The sequence below is a fragment of the Odocoileus virginianus genome, chromosome X (genome assembly GCF_023699985.2).
Source record: "Odocoileus virginianus isolate 20LAN1187 ecotype Illinois chromosome X, Ovbor_1.2, whole genome shotgun sequence".
NCBI lineage: Eukaryota > Metazoa > Chordata > Mammalia > Artiodactyla > Cervidae > Odocoileus > Odocoileus virginianus.
The window spans coordinates 52,593,055-52,607,721 of record NC_069708.1 but is presented as its reverse complement, the minus strand read 5'-3'; the positions used below and the strand labels follow the sequence as shown (position 1 = coordinate 52,607,721).

General features: G+C 33.8%; 1 protein-coding gene across 2 annotated transcripts in view; it reads left to right on the top strand.

Moving 5' to 3' along the window:
* Window positions 1-10,025, top strand: part of NRK (Nik related kinase) — a 122,841-nt gene extending 112,816 nt beyond the window's left edge. Inside the window, exons 26-28 of one of the 2 annotated variants that reach the window (XM_020873202.2) lie at window positions 2,178-2,313; window positions 4,935-5,074; window positions 6,736-10,025. In XM_020873202.2, coding sequence (XP_020728861.2) covers window positions 2,178-2,313; window positions 4,935-5,074; window positions 6,736-6,831 — 372 coding nt within the window. In that variant the 3' untranslated portion in view covers window positions 6,832-10,025. Of the gene's footprint in view, window positions 1-2,153; window positions 2,314-4,934; window positions 5,075-6,735 lie in introns of both variants that reach the window. The other variant, XM_070461766.1, reaches the window with a different exon arrangement.
* The last annotated feature ends 4,642 nt before the right edge of the window (window positions 10,026-14,667 follow it).

Genomic DNA, 14,667 nt, shown 5'->3' with positions numbered 1-14,667 from the left:
CTTTATACTTAGAATTTCTGATCAAAGGATTCAACATTTAAAAGCTAATGCATATCAACTCTCAACTCTTAAATAATAATAAACATGAAAATATGGCACAGCATCTAAAATATGGATAGTTGTAAAAAATACTATACACATCATTTATATAAAGAGCTCAAACATAATACCTCACACATTCACACACACAATATACATTTAATGGCAGAAATGACATTTTTCCTGTTGAAAATTATATTAAAAAGGAAGAGATGATTCAAAAAATCTTTTTAAATTCCCCATTTTGTTAAACACTAAAGTTTTAACAGTTTAGTGTTATACAAAAGTCCAGGAGAAAACATTTTGTACTTCTGAGTCACTGTAGTATTGTGATATTTTGCACAACTCTCAGAGATATCTCATATATCTCTGATAGATTACACAGAACAATTGTCAGATCATTAATGGAGACTGTTTTTTCAAGTTTTGGTCGAATTTAACAATCTAATTAGATGATCATTCTGTTGTCACCTATGATTATATAGAAATCACTGTTTATAATGTCAAAAACACTGAACCAAGCCCCAGCCAAAGCCACTTAAATATGAGTTCAGGTTAGTTTTAGTATAAGTATTATAGTACTCTTCACTTGGAATGTCTTCCATCACTTCCTGCATCTTATTTTTTTAGATCACATCATGCATTATTGAAAACCACAATATTGATCCAAGTTTATACTTATTTGAAAAGTCATTCAGTAAGATTGAATTCTGTGTTCAACTTGACTACTAAGCAAGAAGAATTACTTTCTTTTCAAGCAATCTGTTAATTATTATAGAAACAATGAGAGAAGAGGAGTTTTTTTTTTTTTTAAATCATTTTCTGGCCTAATTAGGGTACCTTAAGTGAATTCAAAAATAGAATTTTTAGCTAAATGCCCTGGTGTCTTGACCCATTAAAAGAGAAAGGACTCTAATATAAGGGAGGAGAGAGTGTCTTCTGAAACAGGATGTACTAAAAATAATTTTTCCAAAAGTGCTAGATTACAAAAGCTATAAAGCTACGAGGGAGCTTGTGTGCTAAAAGAATATGTGTGCTAAAAGAATATCTGATTACTTCAGGAATCATCTGAGAAGCAAGAGAATTACCTCTGAGGCTTTCTGGATTCACAGCAGCTCAGCTCTATTCTAAACAAAATTTTTGAGACAATCTTCTTTCTTGCAATTTCTTTTTCTCTCTTCCTTCATCTCTTTTCTGATTCAGTTGCTCATGCGAGTGCCCAGGGAACGCATTAAAATTGCTTTTCGCCTCTGGATCCCCATTTTAGTTTTAAGAATTGTTGTTGCTGAGACCGAGGCATGGCCACAAGCACTTGGCCTGAGTGCACTGGGTTTGGCAAGTATAGTTTCTGACATTTTTTCCCTTAAATTACTGAATTGGAAACATGATAAGAGGAATTGATTGTTCATTTTTAAGGGAAAGATGATTAATGTGACAATATCTATAGTTTGGGCAAGTTTTGTCACATTTTTTATGCATCATGAAATTTGGAAATTCTTAGATATTTCTTAATATTTCATCACCTAATACCTATCTGAATTCAAGATATTTTAAGATAATGTAAATTGGATAATAAATTCTATACTTTTTTTGAAGGGAGGATGACTGTTACATTTCAAGCAGTGAAAAATATTATAAAGCTGTTCCTTGTAAATATTTAAGCTCAAGCTATTTTAATTTTCTATTTCTGATTTGAATGAATTGGCTGATAACCAGTGATTTTGTATTTGTTACTTGGTTCATTCCTTACTAAATTTAGTATTCATTAATGTGCTAAAATGAATCTGAAATCAAATAAGTGATGTTTCTTCTATCATTATACATAATACTTAGTGAAATTTCACAGATTTCTCTGTTAGAAATATATTCTGCTTTTTACATACAAGATTTTTCTCCTAAAAATATAGGAGAATATTAAACAGTAACAACCTTATGACATAGGGAAAGCTCTTCTCAAGTGTTGGATAGCATGCTGTTTAGTACTAAAACAGAAATTTCTCTCCTCTCTGTACTTTAAACCCCTCTTTGGTCTTTATTGTTCAGCCAAGCTGCTTCTATTAAAGTAGTAGTGATAAAATGTTGGACATATAAATCCTTATGAAACATAATTCCAGCCCCTGGAAATCATTATACCACAGAATATCATCATTTTACCTGATTCCTTGGGAATTGGCATGATGCTCACCTTCAATGCTGAAGCCCTTTCCGTGGAAGCAAATGAACAACTCTTCAAGAAGATCCTTGATGTGTGGAAAGACATACCATCCTCCATAGGTATGTGGAAAATTTTTCTCCTTTCAGATGATCCCAGAAAAGCTTCTATTTCCTGAAGTGTCACTTTTTCTCAAGGCATCTAGGGTTAATTTGGAGTACTGCATACTTATTCCCTTGTAAGATAATGTATATGCTTTTCTTAGGCTTAATGATTTCACAAGGCTACCACAAAGAGACTGATTTGGGCTGTCTTAGTAGTTCATTTTCAATAATCATGTAATTAAAATAGGAAAGTGATTCTTTTCCATAATAATCTATCATTTTATTTTAACTCCTTTTGCTTGCATATTTTACACAGATGTTGAAAATGCTTCATTCCATAACACTGATTTGGGGGTTTACCTTTATCTTAGGAGAGTGCCAACTAGTATAAGTGAGGAGCAAAATATTTCCATTTTGTACAGTCAATAGTGTTCTGTTTAGCCAGTAATATTCCTGTGAAGAATCAATTACAAAACTGCATATGTGACTCATTGGTTGTCACTAAGAGTTCATCATCCTTAGTTTACAAAAGAGATAAATATGACTCACTGAAATGCTCTTTGGTACTACCCAGATGGCAACACAAAGAAAACTGCCTTTTCATCTTCATTAGACCAGGACATTTTTTTTTTATTCCTGACCAACACAGGACTACCAATCTGGGAAATCTGAATAACTTGAATCTCTCATACATGTCTCTGAGGCTTGATGACTACAGAGATAATTCTAAATAGGAAACAGAATAATGCATATAAACAGCAAAAATACTAGAGTAGAATGCTTTGGTTGAAATGTCCCTGAAAGGAGGATAAGTTTAATGAAGCAAATAAAGGAAATGGGAGGAGAGGGGGAGAGAGAGATGGAGGAAGGAAGGAAAGGAGGAAGACATAAAGATAAGAGAGATAGAGAGAAAAGTAGTTTATCAATAAAAAGTTAGAAGCTTCTGAAATCTCTATAAAATGGCTAAATGTGATCCACATGTGACTCTAAGGACCAATTTGAAAGAGCTTTTTTAATGGGCATTTTTTCACTATGGATGATGGCACATTGCATTGCATCTGCAGAATCCTTTCTTTTTGCATACCTAGTGTTAAGGAGTGTCCTGAAAACCTCCAATTCCTTCAAAAGGTAAGAACTCAACAGAGGGTTTAAAACCATTTTGTGAAAAGAGGTAAATGCTATCAATATATTGACAGATCTGGGGCAAAAGAAACAGAAAATAATGTCTTGTTCTAACCTTTACAGTGGTTGTGATCAATTTATTAATCAGAAATTAGAATAAGGAAATTTAGCTCAAATGGGAAATGTAACCCCTATATTTATTTCACTAAACAATGATAGGAATAAAAAAGATCTTAAGTCATCTGCTACAGTTTTTGTCCTTAGGCAAGACAACTTCCAACCTAAAACAGAGCTATTTTAAGTAACTAAAATTGAAAAGCATCTCTCTATATGTAAAATAAATTAGAGTACTATGAGAAGATATTTTGGTCTGTATATTAAGGGTAATTTGAGAGCATGTAAAGATAGCTTTATAACTCTAATATTAAGGAAATCAGTTGCTTTCTTTTTTGTCTAAATGCAACTTCTTTTTTAATTTAAAACTAACCCAGATCCAGATTTCCCCAATCTAAATTTTACATTTCCTTTAGGTATAATGAATGTTTTCACTAATAAGATCATTGCTTTAGATTTTCAAACAGATATATAGAGATGCAGCAATCATAGCAAGTATCATTAAGCATTCCCAACTAAATCATTGGATTCTATCTCATATATAAGCTAGCTCAGTAGCTAGGTTAAGTGGCAAATTAATGTGCTTTAGAATCAAGGTAGAAATTATTTAATGCCATATGAACTGTGTACTTGGACTCAGCAAGTAGACTGTGCATGAAGTTTATAAATTTTGCTGTATGCAGTTGTTGAAAAAAATACTGCTCACCATGTCAGAAAATACTTTACAGTGTCAGCTGACTATATGGCTATTTACATAACTAGGTCTTCTGTTTTAAAGCAGTTGTCATAATCTTTATTGTCACTGAATAATATAAAGCAGGGCCCAAAAGTTTTAATCTTAATAAAAATTCCTGAGCAAGAAAAGGCTTAACAGTGTCAAATTAGTTTTAGTTCTGTTTATAGCATGGTACTTAATTGAATTACATTAGAGTTGCTAAAGTCATTATTTTAGCAAGTCATTTTTTATTAGTTTTAATTTTGAAGAGTTAGGTTTCCATGTATGTCACTTCAGCACAAGTACAAACCCATACAGGATGTTGTACCCCAACTAGATTATAAAATAAAGAATGACTGTGGCTAGATTTGATTTTCTACAAAGAGGTTAATATTAACCTTTAGCTTTTTCTGTGGTGTTGGAGAATGTAAATACAAAAATTAGCTTAGATCTAGTTATTCACTATGGTGAATATTTGATCACAATGATGAGAGTACATAGCTAGCTTGAACATTCTGTTGAGCAGCATAATGGCCAAACTACTGACTTAGAAGGAGGAAAATAAGAATGTATTAATCCAAACTGTAATAATGTCCCTCTTAATAATCAAACATTAGCTGTAGTTATAATTTTCCATCACTGGCAGAAATATTTTGTGTTTTTCTGATTTTTAAATTTTTTATTGTAGCTTTTGAGTGTTCTCAGAGAACCACAGGGTGGGGCCAAAAGGCCATGGAAGTCCGCTCTTTGCAGTCAAGGGTTCTGGAAAGTGAACTGAAGCGCAGATCAATTAAGAAGCTGAGATTTCTGTGTACCCGAGGTGACAAGGTATAGTTTACATACCCCAGTTAGGGCAAAAGTAAAGCAAGCAATGAAAATTAACTGATGAAATTTATATTGTTTTCTTTCTGGTTATAAATATATTTATGTTATATTTCCCAAATTGACATCTTAATAATATAATAAAAATAAATTTGCAATTTGCATTAGAAACATTGATTTGGTAAATGATGAAATTTGGTTTCAAGAGAAATCATTTTCAAAAATGTAAAAATTCTAATTGTGTTCAAAGCAAAACTTAGCCTCTATTTGTTACAAATTCCATTATTGCCTGTGATGTGTAGTTCTTTTCATGTTCATATTAATATGACATTTTGAAAGATGATGCTTGAGTAGATCTGCCTTTTATAGTTTTCAACATAATCCAATAACAGAAGAAGGAAAAAGTTAATTATGTTTGTTGAACACCTAATCATATAGTAGAGTTTATGCTAAATACTTTAGAGGCTATCATACGTAATCTTCATAAATCACGTCCACTTTACAGAAAAGAAAAAGGAAATCAATATTTGGCAATTATTTCTGTAATGTGATCAATTTTAACCAATTCAGATAGTTTATATGGAAAAAATGAATTGTATGATATCAGAACAGTCCCTACATGTTGTGAGAAATAATATCATGAAAAAATAATTCGAATAAGACTAGGAAGCATTCACATTTATAAGAAATTTAAGAGGATTTGAATTATCAGAACCAACAGGGTAAAGCACTGGGCATCAATAAAAGGTACTGGTTTATAATATAAAGAGAGATAATGGCAAGAACCAATGATTGAGATCAGGTACATCTAGGATGCAGTGCCAGCTCTAACTACATGTGAGAACCTGGAAGTTTGACTAGTTTTTCTGAACCTTAGTTTTTTCATCTAAAAAGTGGGAATATTAATAACTTGGAACAATTCTGAAAATTATCAATAATGTATACATAATAAGCATCTCACAGGTCAACAGCCTGGCACATAAAAGGTGTTAAGTCAAGGGTAGCTAGTGTTGTTTTCATCATTATGTCACACACCTTCCTAAGTATATCCATTGTGGATGTTGAAAACCTTGGTCCTAACAAGGATACTTCTGTTTGCTATTTATATTCTTGTACTGTCCTGATTTTCTTTATGGCACAGACCATATTTGCACAACATGTTCCTCTCTAAGTCTCATAAACCTCTCTAAGGTTTAGCTGATAATATCAATGTATTGATGTCAGTCTATTACACTGAAATAGAAAATTATACCAAGTAGAAAATTTCAGTGGCCACTTAAGCACCAGCGACAGTGTGAACTGCATCTAAATAATATGATATTTTCCATATATTAAAAGGAAAGCTAACTTGAGTAAAAGTAGATTTTTTTTAAATAGAAAAGGAAAGTTGTTAATGAAACCAATCAAGAACTTTAGCAGGTAAATGTCACCTACAAAAACTTAATTTTATTTAAACTATATGAAGTACAGTCATATAGAATATGGTAAAAAGTACTTTTTAAATTATAATTTTGGCTCCATACTCATTTGAATTTGTATACTTTAAGGAAATCTCTTTCTGAAATTGATTGATAACAGATAAATTGAAATTATAGTTGTACCTATCAAGTATCAGTTTGCAGTTTATTAAATATTTACTGATGTTGTCTCTTTCTCTCTTTTTAAAGCTATTCTTTACCTCTATCCTGCGCAATCATCACAGCCGGGTTTACTTCATGACCCTTGGAAAACTTGAAGAGCTCCAAAGCAGTTATGGTGTTTAAAAGTTTCCAATGATTTATTATACTGATTACAAGCATCACAAATATGCAATCTGCATTTTTTAATTTCTGAGATTAAATGAGCATTCACTTTTACTGGTAGGGAAAAATTAAATCAGATACTTTACTTTTAATGTAGCACAGAATAGTTTTAATGAGAAATGCAGCTTTATATATAAAATTAACTATAGCAAGCTCTATGTACTCCAATGGTGTACAATATCTTTTGCACAAACTTTGTAACTTTTGTTACTGTGAATTCAAATATTACTCTTTGGACAGTTTGGACAGTACCTGTATTCGGATTTTACAACATGGAGTTAAGAAACCTGTAATGAGTTAGATTCCAAACAGCTTTCAAAAGAGTTGCCCCTGAATGAGGGTTTTTTTTTTCCCAGAAAAAAATCAAAATAGCAACAAACCATATACAGATTTGCCAAGTCCTAGAAAGAACCAAAGGTTAGATTATGAAATGAAAATAATAAGGACTAGGTATAAACCAGACCTAAGGCTGAACAACCTGCATACCTGGAGAAAATACAGTGATAAAGGGGGGAAGGCCACCCTTTTTCCTCATTGCTCCATGACAGTTAAGCCCACAGTTAGAGACCAGTTGTGTTCTTTTCATCCCATGTTAAGGGGGTTTTCTCCTGATGGGAAAGGAAGAAAGCCTAAAATGGTTGATTTTCCTCAGAAACCCCAAAGATGTGCAATAGCTATTTTTAAGAACCACCAAATAATACACTTGCAAGCCTGATTACAGGACTGAACTCCTATACATATGTACTGTAGAATAAGTTGTATTTCTTTAATACTTTAAAGTAGGCGTCAAGTTCTATCCCAAAGGTAGATTGGTTGATTTATCAAAATTCTTATCTGGCCAACAATGTCTATATCAGACAGCTTTAAGTATTTTCCTGATCCCAGATTAAACTATAGAAAAACTTCCCTCCAGTTATTAAGCAAAAATAACAAAGTAAAACAACAAAAAGTTTTGACCCTAATACTTGTGTTTTTCATGGTTCTGTTTCTGTAAAATCAGAAATTAATCTAAAAGTGGTAAGTCCACATGTAGGGACTTAATGTAATAGATTAAAAGGAAAGATTTGGAAAAAAATACAACTTTCATCAAATACCTAGGTCTGCAAATTTATAGCAGTGAAAAAAATCATGCTAGTCCATCACCCCTATATATTATAGACGCCATAGATAGGTGGCATTTGGTCACTTATGGTAATTGCTACCTGGTGAAAAGCATCATTTCTGCATATCCATCCTCAATACCATGGTTAGTTCTGGGGCAATAAAGAAGCAACAGAACTACCACAAAGTATACCTCACTATAATTCCTCTAGTTCTGCTTCTAAAATCTGAAGACAGTGCTAGTGGGATAATAATTTTCAAACTACCTGGTTAACCAAAATACAAAAGCAGCTGACTATGTGTGATTTCACAATAGCACACTATTTCTTGGCACCTAGGTGCCAGGAATGATGATTTGGATTTTCCTAATAACTTTTATCAAGAATGTAGTAGCTCAATAATGAGAATTTAGGAGAACCTGAATCCATGAATTAAAGATAAATGTGATTCGCATTTGTTACTGTGACACAATAATGTGATCTTAAAACTGGCTTATCCTTGAGTGTTTACAACTCAAATAACTTTTTAAATGCAGTAGTTTAAAGAGAAAACAAACTTTTATGTCAAATTATTTCCTTAGAACTAGTCTTCCTTTTTAATTTGTACACCAAAAAGGCCATGGGGAACTTTGTGCAAGTACCTCATCGCTGAGCAAATGGAGCTTGCTATGTTTGAATTTCAGTAAATTCTCTCATTTAAGTAGTGTGTAGAATCAAGTCTTTTAAAAATTCATTTTTTTCTTCATAATATTTACTCAGTTAAGGTTCAAAAATAAGTTTTATCTTAAATCATATTTTTAACACAGTAAGACAGTAAACTATTTTAGGAAGTCAACTCCCATTGTGCTCTGTGGCTGTCATTCTAGCAAATATACACAGTAGTGAACTGCGTCTACAGAGGTGTCCCAAAGTAAATAAGCAAGAGAGATTGCAGTTGTGTAATTGAGTATTAAATGATAAGGTGTTGATGAGGAAAGGAAGCTAGGTACATACTAAGAAGGGAGATTAGATGTTGGATAGCCAACTTAGGAAGGACTGGAAATAGTCATTTGTAGGTAATGAATATTTCCAATTTAGATGTTTAATCCATCTGGAATTTTTACATCCTTTGCCAGCTGAAATAAGAAAATGAAGAAGCAATTGCGTTTCATAGTCAAATGAAATAGTAAAGAAAAAATTGTAACTACACCTCACCTTGTAGCAGCAGCACCTGGAAGCCCTGGCCCATCACAGAAACATTGACAGGGATTCCTGGAAAGCCAAATTCCCAAGTCCTCTAAGTTGAAGCATGAAAGTTCTGGCAGCCTGTGAGTAGCATTGGGACAGAGTACAGTTAATTTTAGTGTACTTTAACTTTTACACCAAAGCCCTTGTCCAAAATAGAAGAAATCATTGAAAACTAGAAATGTGATATATGCAAAGAACTGACAAGAAAAGTTCAGTGTGATTAGGTCTTTTGAAGTAAGGTTAAGAGCCTCAGGTAACAGAAAGGATAATCGTTAAAATAGTAGATTAGGCAAAGCACAAATCATTCATGCATACACACAAGCACACACACAAACCATTTGAATGCATAAATTTTAATATTTTAGTGCTACCAGTTTCTAGATAATTAATAAGTGTTTTTTGCTAGGACTTACTTAATTGAGACACTATCGATTAAACTAGGAATAATGCCACATGAATTCAATGGGATCTTTTAAGTACTCTTCATTTCTTTTCAAAACTGTGCCTATTTAAATTGATTTGTATTCAATCTGTGCTCTAATTTTAAGTTTTATAGAAACAATCTTTGAGACTGCTAATTGTTTCATCAGAAAATCTACAATGAATCATTGTTCAATCTCTAAAAAAATTTTAAATATATTGATTGATGTCATTGGATCTTTTAAGTACTCTTCAGTTATTTTCAAAACTGTGCATATTTAAAATCAATTTGTATGCAATCTGTGCTCTAATTTTAAAATTTATTGAAACAATCTTTGAGACTGCTAATTGTTTATTCAGAAAAATTGCAATGAATCATTGTTTAATCTCTAAAAATAAAAATTTTTAAATGTATTGATTGATGTCATTATTTGAACTATACTCATCTCATACTTCAGAATTAAGACTCATTCAAGGATTATTCATTTCCTTAAAGTGTGTAATAATGCACTGATTAGAAGGTCTTAGGGGTTCTACCTATTGTTCCATAGGAATTCCAGCGAAGGAAGGGTATATTAATTGGACTCAAATGTTTCTGGGTTGTGCAGTAGTGTAATTAAAAACTAATAATTTTCCTCTAAATGTGTGGAATTTTACACAGACTCACGGGGTATGAGTAAGGCTAAAACCTGAGCAAGTTTTAATGCTGACTTCCTTCCCATCTCAAAGAGTAAAAACTTTATCCAAAGAGAGTAGTAAATATTTATAGATCAGGGCTTCCCTGATGGTTCAGTGGTTAAGAATCTGCCTTGCCACAGAGCAACTAAGCCCATGGGCCACAACTACTGAGCCAGTGCTATAGAGCTTGTTAGCCGCATCTACTGAGCCATGTACCTAGAGCCCATGCTCTGTAACAAGAGAAGCCACCACAACGAGAAGCCCAAGCACCACAACTACATAAAGCCTGCACACAGTAACAAAGATCCACCACAGTCAATAAATAAATAAATATTTTAAAAAATATTTATAGTTTATTGATATTCAAGAAAAGTTTTAGTGTGGAGTGGCGGTAGAAAATGGAAGATAGAGCAAACATGAAAGATTTGACTCCTTCAGCTGGGATCAGAAGAGGAATAGCACTTCTCTCAGTAGATCACAAAAGCACTAGAGGAATGGTTCTATGAAGATGCTATTGTCTCAGAACACTTTGGAGAGATATTCATCAGACTTAACTGTTAGTGCCAGTTGGTATGGTCCTAATTAGTCAAGTATGTCCAGGCATTCTGAAGTCGTGTTACCTGTACACAGCATGCTTGCCCAGGCTTTTATAGGCTAAATTTAAAGTACTTCATTATAATTAAATTGACTCATTCAGCCTGATACATAGGTCCCACAGACTTCTACTACTTTAAAAGACACTGTTATGAGCCAAGGAATAATAACATCAACACAGATGGGAATTAGAATGGTTAGGGTAACACCCCCAAGACTGAAAAATGGCATTATCCTGGGAACCCTTTACCAAAGGAGGGGATATGGTAGGTCATGAAAAGAAATCGCTGTTAGTAACTTCATCATTCTCAAAGGGAGCAGTGGGTTTACAGACTCCAACACTGCAAGTCTACTAATCTTTTTTCCAATGTAATAACACTCTTTTACTTATAAGTCCTTTAACCTTCTCCTAAGGATATTCAGGTTGGCTACTTTTTAATAAACAGCTAATATAATAAAGGCCAAACATGTTTCAGAAAATATTGTAAATATCACATTTTATGTTATTAATAACCATGTCAACTGATATAAAAAGAATAGTTCCTAAGGGAATAAACTGGATTCTATCTTTTCAGAAGCTAGTATACAGCCTACTTTGTAGATAAATATAAAATCAGGTTCAGGATTAACTTTTTCCTATGTTGCCATCCCATATGTCCAAGTGGTTCATTTGGTACTTATACAGCAAAGACTCAATAAAAATATTACTTGAGAAGAAAAATGAGCATTGTTTTTCTTTGTATTTAGTGCTATTTAATTTACAACAACCTAAAATTAAGACTGACAAATTCAATTCTTCCATCAAAGTACCATCCGGGTTCTAGTGACCAAAGGGTAATGACCTGTGGGGTAACTTCACATGACTTTACCCTATAAACCTGAAGTGAAACAAAGGGTAGATTAAAATAGTGTCTTTTAAGGTTTTGTTTACCTTTAAAAGCAACACATAAGGGACCACTATGCCCCTTTAGTAATTAACCAAGGATCATGAGAAATGACAAAGGTCATTTAATAAAACAGCACATAAAACAAGTCATCTAACTGTTTTGTACAAACATTTGGTTTGAATGCGATTCTTTTTTCACAAGAACAACTCAACGTTGCAGCATCTTGAGACATATTTAAGGATCACCAAAGCATGTCAATATACTTTTGATCCCAAAAGTTTAAATTATGTTCCCATAAACTGATATACCAAATTCTCGGCATTCCCCAAAGTTACTTTTATAGATGATGAAAGAATGTGTCTGGTTTGCTCAGCTCAGTTCAGTTCATTTCAGTTGCTCAGTCGTGTCTGACTGTTTGTGACCCCATGAACCATAGCACACCAGGCCTCCTTGTCCATCACCAACGTCCGGAGTCCACCCAAACCCAGATCCATTGAGTCAGTGATGCCATCCAACCATCTCATCCTCTGTCGTCCCCTTCTCCTCCTGCCCTCAATCTTTCCCAGCATCAGGGTCTTTTCAAATGAGTCAACTCTTCCCATAAGGTGGCCAAATTATTGGAGTTTCAGCTTCAACATCAATCCTTCCAATGAACACCCAGGACTGATCTCCTTTAGGATGGGCTGGTTGGATCTCCTTGCAGTCCAAGGGACTCTCAAGAGTCTTCTCCAATGCCACAGTTCAAAAGCATCAACTCTTCTGCGCTCAGCTTTCTTTATAGTCCAACCCTCACATTCATACATGAGCACTGGAAAAACCATAGCCTTGACTAGATGGACTTTGTTGACAAAGTAATGTCTCTGCTTTTTAATATGCTGTCTAGGTTGGTCATAACTTTCCTTCCAAGGAGTAAGCATCTTTTAACTTCATGGCTGCAATCACCATCTGCAGTGCCAAATGAAACACTATTTCCAAAATTCTAAACACAAACTTCCAACACCATGGAGTCTCACAAATCCACAGTGAGAAATGAATACAATGAAGTTCAAAGAAAATTAGACTACACAAAAATGAAAATCTTCTCCCTAGAAGTAAAATTAACATTATATGAAAAGCTGGGGAAATAGACATTTCATTTGACAAGTAGAAAGTATCTATGAATTTTACTCCACAAACCTATATGTGCAAAAACTAATTCAAAACAAGCAAAAATGGTTATTTGAACTTCAATTCCTATTCTATCAGTCTGAGAGGAAATTTAAACTTATTTGAACTGTCGTTATTTATCCATTAGGGTTCCATGAAAGTCTGAGGGATCAGAAAAAATGGGGTATCCCACTGGTCTATAGTCTATGTAAGTCAACACTGATAGGCTGTGCACTACTCACTCCTTGAAACAATTTCCTCTCTCGGCCACTAGGATACCACTCTCTCGATTTGTCTCCTACATCACTAGTGTATTTGACTATGGCTCTACAATCAGGTACAGGTAAAACTTTGTTTCTTTCTGGCTCCTTTCAAGATTTTTCCTTTGCCTTTTGTTTTTAGAAGGTTTATTATTCTGGGTCTTGGAGTAGATATCTTTGAATTAATTCGTTTGAATACCAGCAAGGCCACTGGTAGGGTTTCCTGGATAGCTCAGCTAGTAAAAATCCACCTGCAATGCAGGAGACTCTGGTTCAATTCCTGGGTCAGGAAGATCCGCTGGAGAAGGGTTAGGCTACCCACTCCAGTATACTTGAGCTTCCCTGGTGGCTCAGCTGATAATCTGCCTGCAATGCGGGAAACCTGGGTTTGATCCCCAGGTTGGGACGATTCCCTGGAGAAGAGAATGGCTACCCACTCCAGTATTCTGCCCTGGAGAATTCCATGGACTCCATGGGGTCACAAAAAGTTGGACATGACTAAGCAACTTTCAGTTTCACTTTCAGCAAGGTCCCAGACACAGAGAAGAGAAAGAGAGGGTAGTGCAGAAAATAATATAAAGAAATAATGACAGAAAGCATCCCCAATACAGTTAAAGACAAAATTAACAATTCAATAATTTGATTAAACTCTTATAACTATTTTGACAGGATCTCATGTTTCAGCATGTTGTTTTTACATTTTCATATTTTAATATATTTTTATTTCCCTTTTGATTTCTTTTTTGACTCATTGGTTGTTCAGGACTGTGTTGTTTAATTTCTATATATTTGTAAATTTTCCAGTTTCTTGGTTTTGACTTCAAGTTGCTTACCACTGTGGTTGAAAGTGACACTTGGTATGATTTCAGTCTTCTTAAATTTGCTAAGACTTGTTTTGTAGCCTACTATATTATGTATCCTGGAGAATATTCCATGCATTCTTGATAATAAGGTATATTCTGCTGCTGTTGGTAGAAGGTCCTATATGTATCCTTTAGGTCTACCTGTTATACAGCATGGTTCAAGTCAAATAATTTCTTACTTATATTTTGTCTGGATGATCTATCCATTGCTGGAAGTGTGATATTAGGGTTCCATACTATTACTGTACTGTTGTCTATTTCTCCCTTCAAATCTGTTAGTATTTGTTTAATACATTTAGGTGCTCTGATGTTGAGTGTGTATACATTTCCAATTGTTATGTCTTCTTGTTTAGTTGACCTCTATATCAATATTATGACTTTCTTTGTCTCTTGTTACTGTTTTTGGCTTAAAGTCTATTTTACCTGATATAAGTATCACTACCCCTTTCCTCTTTTTGGTTTCCACTTGCATGGAATATCTTTTACCATTCCTTCACTTTGAGCCTAACTGTGTCCTTAAAGCTGAAACAATTCTCTTGTAATCAGCATGTACTTGGGTCTTTTTCTTTTTTAAATCCATCCAGCCTTTCTGTACCTTTTTGGAGAATTCAATGCATTTATA